Source organism: Semicossyphus pulcher, unplaced genomic scaffold (genome assembly GCF_022749685.1).
Source record: "Semicossyphus pulcher isolate SPU_LCO1_2020_fin unplaced genomic scaffold, fSemPul1.0.p SCAF_3, whole genome shotgun sequence".
Classification (NCBI taxonomy): Eukaryota; Metazoa; Chordata; class Actinopteri; order Labriformes; family Labridae; genus Semicossyphus; species Semicossyphus pulcher.
In genome coordinates, this window is record NW_027211704.1 from 13,792,265 (window position 1) to 13,806,350 (window position 14,086).

Sequence of the window (14,086 nt, forward strand, 5' to 3'; positions counted from 1 at the left end):
TGTTTCAAAACTACTAGTAGATTTTACAAACACATCTTAAGTCAACGTAGCTTTTTTAGGTCAACATTTTCAAGGTGATAAACTTTTACACTAAAGATTTTAACCAACTGTACTCGATTATCTCCATATCTTTTCTGGTGATTCACTTCCCCATACTCCACCTACTCAAAGCAAAGCAGCCACATGCTCTAAATATACATTCAGACAGTTTTTAAAACATGTTCTAAAAGTCACAGTGAGCTGCAGGCTGCTTTGAGCAGCTAAGCAGCAATCGCCTCAACATGCTCCCGGCTATGTTTGTTTCATGACCACAGATCTGCCCAACACAAACACAACAATCTCAGTAAGATAGCTCACACTGTTTATGTCTTTAGACTCCTTAATGATGTGTTTTCTGTGCCCATTGAGAAAATATGAGTATTTGGGGAGCAGCGTCAAGTTGAATGGAAATGAAATGACAGTCACGTACGTAGAAGGAGGGGGGGAGGGGGGGGAGGTTGTCTGACCTAGTTGGGAGGAACACAGCAGCCCGAGGCCACAAGCTTCCTTGGCCCTGGCTTCATTTCAGGTCAATTCTTCTGCATTTATCCCTGCTCTCTTTTCTGTACCTTACCCCTCCTCTGTCTTCCTCCTTCTCTTTGCCTGCCAGCGATCGGTATGAAATATGTTACAGATATTTATCAGTCAAACACATTTGATACAGACATTTTCAGCGCTCGGGGAAACTCACTTGAAGTGCTGGTGCTCTCTGGAGGTGCGGATCTTGGCCGAGTAGCGTTCGGCCAGCTTGTCCAGGCCTCTCGAGTACTCCAGCTGGAGCTCGGCCTTTCGGCGGAAGAACTCCTGCAGGTCCTGCAGCAGCTGCAGGCGCGACTCGGACTGCTGCTCCAGACATCGGAACTGCTCCACCAGCTGGTTACGGATCTCTGCGTATCAAAAAAAGAAAGACCACCTTCAGAACAAACGCAGCCTCTTAGAGGGAGTGGGCTTACATGCTGGGGCCTCACTTCTGCCTGCCAGACAGCGCTGCAGGCCAATCCTCCAGCACATCACATGATGAAAATAGGAATATGTGAGGATGCAGCCAAGCACAAGAACTACTTAAATAACAAAGTCATCATAATTGGATAAAACCGGATGTCAAAGTGGATTTGTCTGCTGTGTGTGAATGTGTGTGTGCACGTGTGAGGGGGGAGAGTGTGGGGGTGTCTAAATGCTGGGGTTGCACACGTGCATATGAGATGCATGTCTGATGATTGCAGCAGACAGCACGGAAAATATAAAATAGGTCAGCTTCTCAAAAAGCATTGTGCTGAGCGAGCCTTCAGAGAAGTTTGTTGAAAAAAAAAATGCAGGCATGCTTTCGGTTTCAAGATCTCTGTGGTTTCTGCTTAGAAACCCACCGCTCCTATTCATAGTCTGAGAAGGAGGAGAAAAATAACTTTTGCTGTAAATATGGAGGATATGATGTTTAAAAATAGGCTGGAAGTTTTCAAAAAGAACGGCTTTACACTGTAAAAAATATATCGTAGCACAAATGAGCAAACTACATTATTAAGCGCCTTGTTGTAGAGGGCAACTGACATGTTCTCCTTGTTGAAGCAAAGTAATGACAATGATTAACCTTTATCCTGTGCTGAAATATTAACAGTGAATTTATCTCAGTTCCAGGAATAAATAACCACAGACTCCAGCTGGGCAGCTTGTATCGGAAGGCCTCTGGGATTTGAGGTGATAAAAACGTCCGCCGAAGTAATAACATCACTTTTACTGTCTTACATTAACACTGAAAAGGAATACAAATAACATTTTATTTCATCCATATACTGTTTATTGCAGTGCTCTCATAAATCTGGAGGCTAAGTGGCTTCTGAGTGCGCGGCTGCAGGTAAACCACAGCTCACATCCGGGCCGCGGGCTGAGCGATACGTTCAAATTGTGTGAGTTTTTCATTATAGCTTGCTTGAAATCATTAATTTTGATCCATAACACAAAACCATTACAACATATCCTTTTAATAAAAGTAAAAAAAATAACTGAATACTGAAGGTAGTTGAGACAAGAGCTCACATCCCTGGATCATGCCCACTCGCGCTCTCACAAGCAGCACAAACCAAGCATTTGAGACAATGTGAGGCAGTCGAGCTACAATGAGATGGCTGAAGATTCCATTATGACAGACTGTTTCAACCATGCATATGATTTCCGTGTAGTGAAAAGAAACTCTGTGGAGTTGTATCAATGGAAAAGATGTCCCCGCAGAAGAAAAGCCCTTTTGTTTACTTCTAAATGCTGTTTCTGTATCTAAAAAACCCCGCCTCCTCCATCGTCTGCGAGTGAAAATGTGAATGAAAGAGCACGAACGAGACAGACAGAGTAAATATGTAGTCCCTTGCTGTTTGGAAATGTACCCCCTCGTGGTCCCCATAGTTGCCCAGTTGCCTGGTTACTTGCCTCTGGAGGCATCTCAATGAGAACGGGCCAGTTCCCTGTTCTGACAGCCGCAGCAGTTAGTCTGTTTAGCATAATGGCAAAGGACAAGGACAACTTTCTGTGCTTTGAAATGCTCAATAAACAGCCTGTGCGATGAACGACGCAGCAATCAATTCAAAAATAGACAGAAATGTCACTGTGTATACTCTCCTGTGCTGTCACAGAGCCCTGAACAACAGCACTCGTCGGCCTGTTTGACTTTTTAATCACACAGTGACGGTGCAAAACAACACAGAGGCAATACAACGAGCCAGTCTAAGTTGATTTGACTGCATAATTTTATCAGTGCGATATCAAATAGACTCATGATATTTGCATTCGCTCTCCTGTGAGGAGGTTATTTTTAGAACTTTAACTGTTACTAGGGACTGTGCAGCACTGCGCTACATTCAATGAATGATTCAGGCCTTTGCAGAGTAATGCATAATTACGAGGAAGCAGGCAAGGAGTTCAAGTGAATAATATGCAGAGATGTTACCCTCAAAAGCTGAAAGCAGTGTCGCTCTATCTTTTAAATGATGACACAAGAGCAACCATGTGTTTAAATGTAATACAGAGTCATAGGCTGCACCAGGTTCTCTGCCTGGGAACAGCGTGAAGCCAAAAATAATACAATGTTCCACACCCAGAGGCTTGTGGACAAAAATAAGGGTGAAATAAGAAAATAATAATAGCAACAAAGTGTAATAAAATACAAAATTAGGATATGATAAGTAAATGCATCCACAAATAGAGAACAAGTAAATTAAATATTCAACTCTGGTCATAGTTTATTCCAAGATCAAGCCAAAGCACTACTGGCTGAATGGTCAGAGGTCTGTCAGAGGCTCCCATGTTCTCAGTTTCCTTCTCTTTGGCATCACCTGTGGTGATAAACAGTAATTGCAGGAGCACACTTCCCAGATATCCAGACAGTGTTGGATGAGTGACGTCCACGGTTGGCTCCGGTTGTAACTCTTGATTTTCCTCGCTGACAGTCGCTTTCCTTTTCACACTGTTTGCCTTCATCTGAGCGTCCAATTTGTTTCTTTTTTGGGGGGATGTTCACTTATTTTTGAAGTTGTATCTGTAGTCATCGATCTATTCTTTGTTTGTTCAGCCATAGTAGATTACTGTTTACTCGCAACGCTTGCAGAGACCGGAAAAGCAGCCGCTTAGCTCCGCCTACCCTCTCTGGCAGACCAACCACTGCTGGGCGCCACTTGTGACACCCGGTCTGTAATACTGCAAATGTAAAGGCTTTCATCAATGGGCCATAGGCTCAATCACCATTGTCTTACGTCATTCAGCGATAGTGACTCATCAGACATTTATTTACATGAAAATCTTTGAGATTATACCTTTAAATGGAGTGGGGTAAGGTACATTCTGTGTGTACAGGTATAAATGTGTTTATTATTTTATTACAAGACAATTAAGTTAATACCTTCTCCTTCTGGTCATCACTAAGTCCACTTCTCAGATCTTCCTGCCATACATTCTTAAGTGGGGTTAAGGAAGAACCATGGCGGTCTAAAAGAGCAGAATAAATTTTCCCTCTCAGTGATGTGGAGCTGGACATTTCACTAATAGGATATAACCTAGTTTTAAAACGTATTCTTGTTATACATCCTGATATGCAGCTTCAAGCATTTTGAGCATAAATAATTTCCAGAGGTGGAAAGAGTACGAAAATTTTCTATTCAAGTAAAACTACTATTACTTTGATGGAATTTTACTTAGGTACAAGTCAAATTACCAGTCTAAATGTACTCAGGTAAAAGTAAAAAGTAGCTTGTCTAAAATTTACTTTACAAGTAAAAGTGACTTTTTTTTAACAAGGGAGGGGGGTCTCTCCTGTGTAGTGCAAAAGGGACAAGGGGATATAAATCTCAAAATGTTTTTAATTAAAGATAAATCTTTACAAATTAAAGTGCAAAAACAAAATAAAACGTGTTGACACACGACATTTAAAGCCCTTAGGGAGGTACAATGTGTCATTTTAGTTCAGACCATCCCATAAAACATTTTCAAACAATACAACCATTGAAGGTGGCATAAATTGTGGATTCTGTAGACCATCCTTCTTTTCTTCACCAACAAACACCAAACAAGTCATACTGCAAATCTATTAATCAAAATGGGTCAAGGTCACAAGTGTTGTGACTTTCCCTAAATGAACCAAAGAAGACCAAAATGTCAGTATCAGAGTTCAGCGTTTGGCCTTCAGCTGGCTCTGCACCACTGTTGTCTGACTTGTCGTCAGACATCTTCCTTGGGATTTAGTGCCAGTTTGTTCTCCTGCCCATCATTCACTGCAGTTATTGATTTTTACCCTTTTGTTTTTTATTTAGGCCTTTATTTATTTTACTTATGTAATGGATGTGATTTAAGTTGTAGTGAAGTAAAATACTTCAAAAAAAACTTACTTAAGTAAAAGTAAAATTATAGATTTTAAAACTACACAAAAAAACAACTCGATTACAGCACCGCGAGTAAATGTAATGAGTTACTTTCCACCTCTGATCATTTCTTACAGAGACTAGAAAAAATATTTTAACAGGGTAAAGGGCGAATAACGTCTCTATCTGTTATTCATCATAGTTGTGATGAGCAGGGAAATTAGCCATAGAGACCACAACCATTATTTTGCACCAGGCTGTAAACATGTTTAATTCTGCTGTAAAGTTTGGCATTTTAATGAGGAGCCTGATGGGGATTGACTCGCTTTAGGATTCAGCCTCTAGTGGCCACTGGAGAAACTGCTCCTTCGAATTCGCACATTAGCTTCATTTTTGTTATTGAAGCATTTGAATACAGATTCTGTTGTAACCAGTAGCACTTAAACATGTCAACGACAAACTACATTGAAGCCACAGAAGAACAGAATGTCCTTCGACTGGATCAGCCACCTTGTTAAGTCACGTGTAAAAACTGTCTGTAGGTTCAGGCAGTAGAAAAGGAAAGTAGCACCCCGGCTGTTATAAGGCCTCGACCTCCTCTTTTCGTCTGCAGATTCAAAAGAACAAACCATGTCCACCCACCAAGTTCACACACAGCATGTCAGCGGTGGCTTCATGCCTGGATCTCTGACAGATAATGTAATGCAATAAGGAGAAACTATCGGTCACTTTTGCCTCGCAGGGTTGCCAGTTCGGCTCCTGTGCCGCTGCAGCACAGAGAGCCCCAAACATCACGTAGAGAGGATCCCCTGTCACCGCTGTAGCCTGCTCAGATTAGCCTAGCACTGCTCTTGCAGTGGCCAGCAGCAGTCTCTGGGGCTGTGTCTGCAGTTAGCCATGCGTGGCTAGTCACATGTGGCCTAACACAGACTGACACGTTGACATAATTTGGTACAAATCAAGGCTGTGTTCTGTGAACGCTTGTCTTCTGAATGCAGTAATGGCTATGGTATGCCTTTACAGTCTATTTGCTTGAGTTCACATTTCTTCCTCCGCACAAATGTCTCTAACAAGGAGAGGCATCAGTATTTGTGCAGCCACAGGACAGGAAAATCCAGAGAATCGTGTGCAGAATTCCAAGCACTTCTCTCTTTAAATCTTTTATCTGCCAACTTAGGTATGTTTCCTGTCAACACAGCGTCAGACACGTTTCCAAGACAATAAAAACATGGATATTGTTTCATCGTCGTAACCCAACTCTGACATTTCAAGACAGTATCAGTCGAAGCATTCTTTCTTTATGATGAATCCACACAGAGGGGTGTGTCTACAGGCTCATCGAGGAATGCTTCTCTGCAATGAATATGGTGGCAGAAGAAGTGCCAACAGTGAGTATGTGTTACAAACACTACAAATAACTGTTTACAACATACCCTATTAGAGCAATCTAAGCATACGACTAAAACAGCTGGACTACAAACAGATCAAATGGCATTAGAGATAATGTTGCCTCCAGCTACGAGTACAGTATAATGCATTATGAAAGGTATCCTTTCATTTCCGCGTGTTTTGGTCTCAGGATCAGCAGGAAGCTTGGAGATACCTCAGGCTGGTCGACTACACGCTTCAGAAGGAACTCAGACACTGTAAAAACAAACCTGCAGCTCAGGATGGAAAATAATGTCGTGGTCACAAACAAAAAATGATTTCAGCTGCTGATAGTGACTAAATGATGATTCACCGTGGCAACAAAAAGCAGTATCTCCTGCTAATGAGTGATTATGTAGTCATAAATTAATCAGCGAAGACATGTGACAATATTGTAGACACAGGCCCAGACCTGTAAAGCTTGACTGTGAGAGCACACCATCAGACATTGTTGGGACGTGACCCCGCTGTTGACGAAAACGTGGCATGTTGAAAATACTGCAGAGTGTATTAAGTGTGTTCCTGATTGAACTGCTGTAAAGTCAGCGACTGAGCATTATTGGAGGCCAGTGTCAGTGTCAGAGTAAAGCTCCCACAACTCCGAACTGATCTAAGCCCAGTTTGCAAATGAGCTTTAGATGTCAGCTTAAAAGCTTTTCCTGAAACTGAGACGAGAGACGGAGCTCTGATGGCTCTCTAGCAGCCACAAAGCTGGTGTGGACACCAGAGAGACAGAGGGAGTGTGTGTTTAAAAGAGTGAGAGAGCGAAGGAGTCAAACAAATAAACAGACAGACAAAGAGAGGGACAAGGAGAAAGTACACCACACCTCTGTCTGCTAAATGCTAATCATACTCTTCATTCCAGACACATGTTGACCAGGTTTAGTCATTTCCGCTCTGTGCATGCACAACAGACGTAAGGTTGAAATTAAGGAACAAGGAAAATTCCACTTGGTTATATCAACATATCTGCACTGATTCACATGACTTCATCAACACCAATATTGTGTCTATGTGCTTTCATGGATTTGGCAAACATTCAAACTATCCTAACTGGACTGCGACACTAATTTCATTTAAATTATTCACATATTTTCAGTGGAGGGCTGCCCTACATGCACGCAACAGCATACATGCAGCACGTATTAAAGCTGGGGCAAGTAACTTTAGAGAAATCAGCACGAGTAAGCTAGATTTTAAAAGTATTCAACAGGAAACTTGCACTTCCTGACTAATGCTGAAGGACGAGTCCACAAGATTGTTGAGGATCGGGGTTCAGCATATAATTGTCATCCCTAACAGTGTAAGTAGCTAGCTAACTTTTTGTTGTAGAAGACAGCACACGTGTAAAGTTTAAGCGGTCCGAGTGTGTGCAGGTTGGCAGGTATGTCCATAGACAGACAGGTAAGCCCTTCAGTCATTTCATTCAATCCAGTTAAAGTGATTAGACAGTTATTCCAGGATACTGGATTTTTTCCCCTCTTTCTTTGTCTGAGGATTTAATTAATTGATTGCTATCAGGGCAAGGAGAATTTCAACAAATAAGTATACTGCCTATCATTGCATTATTGTTGAAAATAAATCATGCTAATACCTGTAGTTATGGAAATAATATTATAGCAGGCTTAACAATATGATTCACACAATTAAGAATATGTTAACCTGCAATGAACTCATCTGCTACAAACTCGGCCAAATCTGCAAAACTGAAAGAAAACATCTTAAAGCTACGCTAATAGGCCTGGCTAAACCAACTACTTAAGTAACACATTTTTCATACAAAATGTAAGATGATATTGCAGAGAGGATTGATACCACTCACATGTCTGTATAATGAATATTAAGTTACAAACAGCAGTAGTTATTTTAGCTATGCATAAAGTCTGGAAAATAGGCGGGAAACAGCTAGTCTGGCTCTGCCCAGGTAGGCTAGCAAAATGTGCCCACTACTAGCTTTAAAACTCACTTATTAAAACTCTATCTATAGCCTGAACAAAAAATAATAATAAGTAAAAGTAAAAACAACAACTTCTAGTGCAGGCAATGTCCTCAGAAAATCAGTGAACCCAGCCAAAATGTATGCTAGCTTGTTTTCAGTGTTGCCAACTCAGCGACTTTCTCGCTAGATATTTTGCGACTTTTTAGACACTCGTGGGGACAAATTTTCTAAAAAGCGATTCGCGACAAATTTAGTGACATCTTCAGACCTGTGAAATATATGATATTGTTATTCATTCCCATGTATGCTGCTCAGATTAATCGCAGTTCACGGCTCCTCTGCCAACTGCTCCTCTCCTCTTGTTCCGTGCGCAGTAGCACTGCGCAGGCAGTCAGGGCAGTGGGCTGCTGTGCTCACAACCACTAAGCGTTATGCAAATGAGCATGTGATGACGTCACTAATATGCATATTAGCATATAATGTCAGCTGGCGACTTCTAGCGACTTTTGGAGCCAGTGCTAGCTACATTCATTGGAAAAAAAGTTGGCAACACTGCTTGTTTTCAGTCTTTCCCTAAGCTAACCTAAGCTAACTGTCTGCTTTGTGTTTAGTGGACAGATACAAGAATGAAGTTGACCTTTTCAATATTTTTTCAAAAGCAATTAGCTTTAGAGACAAAATTGCCTTTCCCTTTTACTGTTAATGAAGCAAAGAGGTGGAAAATGTAAAACTTTCCCTTCAACTGAACAATTGTCTGGTCGTACTATAAATACTGCTACAGTACATGATGGACAGCAGCTGCAGGACCACATTAACAAACACCTTGAGATTAAAATATCCTATACAGTGAAGTATCAGACCCTGACACGTGACATTAATTCCCCAGTGGAAGCTTCAATTGATCTTTTCTCTGCCGGCCAGCTCTATTGTTTCTGTGTTTAACAGTACTGCAGTTCTGCTGAGTGATTTTGAACCCAAGTGTCTGAGCCTGAGTAGAGGTTGGTTTTGCACCCTCTAAATATACACTGTATGAGGCTTATCTGAGTTGGCCTGACAGACAGAATCTCTATGCCACACAAGTAGTATGTGCTGCACTGCCTTATCCAGGTTCAAAATGGTAACCAGTTCTCAAAGAAAGCTCTGTGTGTCTCTGTGAATAAAATCTTACACATGAGCAAAACCACAACCGTGAGAAGGTGATGCACAAAGCGTTAGAGTTGACACTGCTGGAAGATGTCTCTAAAGGGCTGAGAAGAAAACCCATCTATACATCCTGCACTGTCTGTTCCAATCCACCGTCAATGCTCCTCACTCTGTCCTCTCTCTGGGTGGTTTATTCAGTCACATATTTAGCGGCAGACAGTAAAATCCTTTCATGCTTCATAATTCATACAGACAGCATACATTATGTATGGACTTTCTGAACTGTTTGCTGTGTGATCTTCTCAAGCATTCGTTCTGCCCCTTGATACTACACTTTGTCCTGGAGTGTCAGGAAAATACTCATACTTGCTCACACCATCATGTCCTTGGAAATGCTGTAGATTCCCACAACACATTCATATGGAAATGTTGACCTTTTTAACTGAAGAAGTTGTGCAGGGTACTGAGATGTGTTCTGCATGAGTACCTGAGGTACATGACCTCCAGTCCATTGGAAAGCTTATCCAAGGTGAATTGGTGCATTCCCTTGTTGGGTGTGTAGCATAAAGACAATCTGACAGACATACCAGATGCACTTTGAAACAAATTAACAAGCTCCAGTAGCTTACATGGCCACACATGCAGGGCTAGGCATGTTATGGAGCTGTACAGCTAAAACCGGTTCAACCAAGTTGTATCTTAATGGTTTGTCACAAGATCCAAGAAATAGCCGTATCCCAAATAATCAGAGTTGAATTGACATGGATTTATGAAACATTTTCCATAGATATAACCTATAAATAAATGACTGTCATCTATAACTGTACAAATCTGTCCCACCCCACAGCACTGCACACTTGAGAGCCATACAAAGCTTGAAGTTACGCAATAGTGCCTTCACACACGCACAGAATAACAATACGTTCAGGCCTGCACGTTACCAACCTTTCACTTGGGTCTCATATTCGGCAATAATCTCTTTGTCCTTCTTGACTTTCGCCTGAGATGACATTTTGGGGGAGAAGGGATTGTGCAATCCTCGGGCAGGAATCAGCGACTCAGTTGCCACAATGCAGCGATTTGCCCGTCTGCAGTCCTCTCCGGAGTAGTTGGGCAACAATCAGATGCGAATCATCGCCCGCCTGACTCAACTTCTTCGTGGATCAAACGCACTTGAGGCTCTGCGAGGTTGCCGTGCTGTGTTCAAGGCGACGTCGATCTAGAAGTGCATAATAATGATCTCCGTCCCTGACCACTCCTCTTCAGCAGAGCTCTTCAGTGGATCGGAAAACAATTCACGTCTGATGTGCATTTCATACAGAGGGGGAGCTCGGAAAAGGAACAGCTATGGCAGCCTCATAACACTGAACCCCCTCTGCACAACACTGTCCAGTCTGCCTTTCTCCCCCACTCTCTCTCTCTCGCTCTCTCTCTCTCTCTCTCTCTCTCTCTCTCTCTGCAAGTTCAGTGCTGCTGCAGAAAAAGGCTGAATGGATGTGAAAGTCAATGTGAGACTCCTCCCCCAACCCCCTCCCTTCTTCACCACTTTTCTTCTCATGGATGATTTCAGATGAGTCTGAGCGAACTGATATGTAAAACTCTGCAAGGAACACATGTAGCTGGTCTACAGCTGAAAGAATGCATTCATCATACATCAACATTATCATGAAGTTGCAGAAAACAGAGATGGCTATCCAACAGTTTTAGCATTTTTTTATAGTCAAATATGAATGGTTGGCTTGTGATATACATTTATAATATACATCCAGTCATCCTTTAAACAATTGTATTGAGATGAATTCTGTTAGAAAGCAGATTAAATACTAGCACTAGTATGTCTGATGAAAACTTGTGACACCATTGTCATTTGAACTCTGAATGACCTCCACATACCAAATTAATGATACTGTAAATTTATGGAAAAATACACACTATATCATATCTTTAAGTGAACATTAAGTTGTTATATAGGGAGTCCCTAAGTTTTTAGCCATGTTAAAACAAGGGCTCCAACCAATTGTTATTTTAATATCCTATTATTTATCTTAAATGTCAGTATCATGGTGGTTTTACAAATTCCCTCAGGCCAATGTGACGTCTTTGATAACTAAAGATCTGCTCGAGTTGTCAGTTCATCACAGTGTTTGTGATATTTATTTGTAGCTTGCTGGCACATCAAATGTAGGACAGTTTCATTTCATGCTATAATCAAGAAATCACCCTAGTATCCAGATGATAGCCCACATGGGATTAAATGTTTGGAAACACAGACTTAAAGTGGTAATCTCGAAGATCTTTCGTTCTCTTTGGCGGCACCTATGGCGATAAACGGTAATTGCGGGAGCACACTTCCCACAGTGTTGCATGTGACGGCTCCGGTTGTAACTCTTGATTTTCCTCGCTGACGGCCGCTTTCTTTTTTAGACTGTTTGCCTTTATCTGAGCATCGAATTTGTTTCTTTTCTTTGGATTTCACTTATTTTTGAAGTTGTATCTGTAGTCATCGATCTTTTCTTTGTTTGTTCAGCCATAGTAGATTACTGTTTACTCGCAACTTTTGCAGAGACCGGAAAAGCAGCCGCTTAGCTCCGCCTACCCTCTCTGGCAGACCAACCATGCTGGGTGGTGGAAAATGCGTCACTAACTGGGAGCCACTGGTGATTCTTTCGCCACTGACACATCAAGTCCATAATACTGCACATGCAAAGGCTTTATCAGTGGGCCATAGGCTCAACTAGACACAAATACAAAAACTAGAAGGTTGTAAGTTCGAATCCCAGTTTGGATGAAGTGGGTCTTTCTGTGTTTGCATGTTCTTTCCATGCATGCGTGGGTTCCTTCTGGGTACTCCGGTGTCCTCCCACAGTCCAAAGACATGCTTGTTAGGTTCATTAGTGACTCTAAAATGCCCGTAGGTGTGAATGTGAGCGTGAAAGGTTGTCTGTCCTTATGTGTCAGCCCGTGTGCGACCCGTCCAGAGTGTACCCCGCCTCTCACCCATTGACAGCTGGGATTGGCTTCAGCCCTCTGCGACCCTGAATAGGATAAGCGGTATAGATATGGATGGATGGATTACTGTGGATTATTCTTGGTATGAATGCAACCACTAATTGACATCACATACACTAAATTCCGAGTATAAGAAAGTGAGGTGTTACAGATGAGCCTTGTTACCACTGAACCTGTCCTCCTCTGCTGTTGAACCCTTCTGACAAAGCTGAAGGAGAATCTCCCCCGGAGAAAGTCAGACTGACTGAATGTGTCACTGCCCTTCTCTTTCCCTCTGAGTGCTCTTCACTTCAGCACAGCTTTCTGACAAATATGCCAAATAACTTCCCCTGACTTCTGAAGTGCAACTGTGCGCTACACTTTGATCCTACGGCTAACCAAAATGTCCTTTAGTTTCAAAGTAAAGTAAACTGATGTATAGGGCAGGGATAGTTGAGCACGTCTGTGCGAGAGATTGCAATTTGAACCGTGTCAAGAGATCCCAGTCCGCCTTTGCACCCAATTTTCAGGAAATCTGTGGGCTACTGTCAGCCTGTGGGAACTGTCAAAGCTGGGAGAGAGCCCAGGAGAAATCTGCAGGGGAACTGTTCAGCTCTCACCACCACGCACTCTCAACTACAACTACTTATTTCCTCAGCAAATGTTACTCACCAAATGTTGGCTGCACTGAGCCTGATAGAAGTTGGGAAGGGTTTGAAAATAATTTGAGAGAGCTGTGTCTAATTAGGCCATGGAAACTTTAACACCATCAAGCCTTTATGAGAGGAATAATCATCTCATGGTCCACCTAGAATAGATTACGTTCCTACAAGAGGCTATTAAAGACCCCTCGCTGTGTGAATGTAAGAATTACATCAGTTTGTATGCTGTGGTTAATCAGGAATTTTATAATTGAAGGATAAATGACTGTATGCTGAGATATCATGAATCAAAATATTCTGAATGCTTAATTAGCTTGTGTTTTATAACCTCATTTACACTGCAGTGTTATTGTATTGAACTGGTGACAATTTAAAGTTGACAAAAACTACATTTGGTCACCTTTCTTATATGTGAGAACGGTATTTCTATACAGTATAAATGGTACATGTACAGTATGTGTAAGGATATTATTGTGATGGCTTAAATGTAGTACTATGGGTTTTATGAGGGGCTGTGTGTGTCTGTTAGAAAGGCCCCAGGGTGTCGACTCTTGATGAGTTCATAATGTTATGTAACCAATCTTATACCCAATAATGTGTGCTGTAATACTTCATTAAAAATGTACAGTGCCAATATTAAATAAATAAGATTAAACTTATCAATGAACTTTAACATTACTTATCACTAATAACACGTGTAAAAGAGTACAATCATTTAACTATGTTATTTCTGGTTTTGTTTTTCAGTTTAGGTGTGTGTGCCTTAGCTTCAATGTTGTTTTACCTTCAGAAAATAGGAGGGGTGTTGTCTTTCTCAGCTAAAGGCACTCACATTTGCGTCACCCTCCTTTTTTCGCATATTACATTTTCTTTCATAGAACTTTAATGTACAATATTTTGTTGAATATTAGCCTAATATAGCATTACGCTTGTGATAAAAGGGACACTTGGATATTTTTTTGCTTGGTATTAAATCCTTCGGAATGGCAATGTTTGTGTATATTAATTAATTTTATATAACTATATATTTACCGAATGAAAAAATGTTATAA

The 14,086-nt window shown here is 41.4% G+C and overlaps 1 protein-coding gene across 3 annotated transcripts in view; it reads right to left on the reverse strand.

The window, feature by feature from the left end:
- Positions 1–10,823, reverse strand: part of LOC138606309 (SLIT-ROBO Rho GTPase-activating protein 3-like) — a 37,355-nt gene extending 26,532 nt beyond the window's left edge. For all 3 annotated transcript variants that reach the window (XM_069678776.1, XM_069678775.1, XM_069678777.1), the window contains exons 1-2: positions 10,330–10,823; positions 731–926 (exon numbers count right to left, since the gene is read on the reverse strand). In XM_069678776.1, coding sequence (XP_069534877.1) covers positions 731–926; positions 10,330–10,396 — 263 coding nt within the window. In that variant the 5' untranslated portion in view covers positions 10,397–10,823. The remainder of the gene's footprint in view (positions 1–730; positions 927–10,329) is intronic.
- Between the last annotated feature and the right edge of the window lie 3,263 nt (positions 10,824–14,086).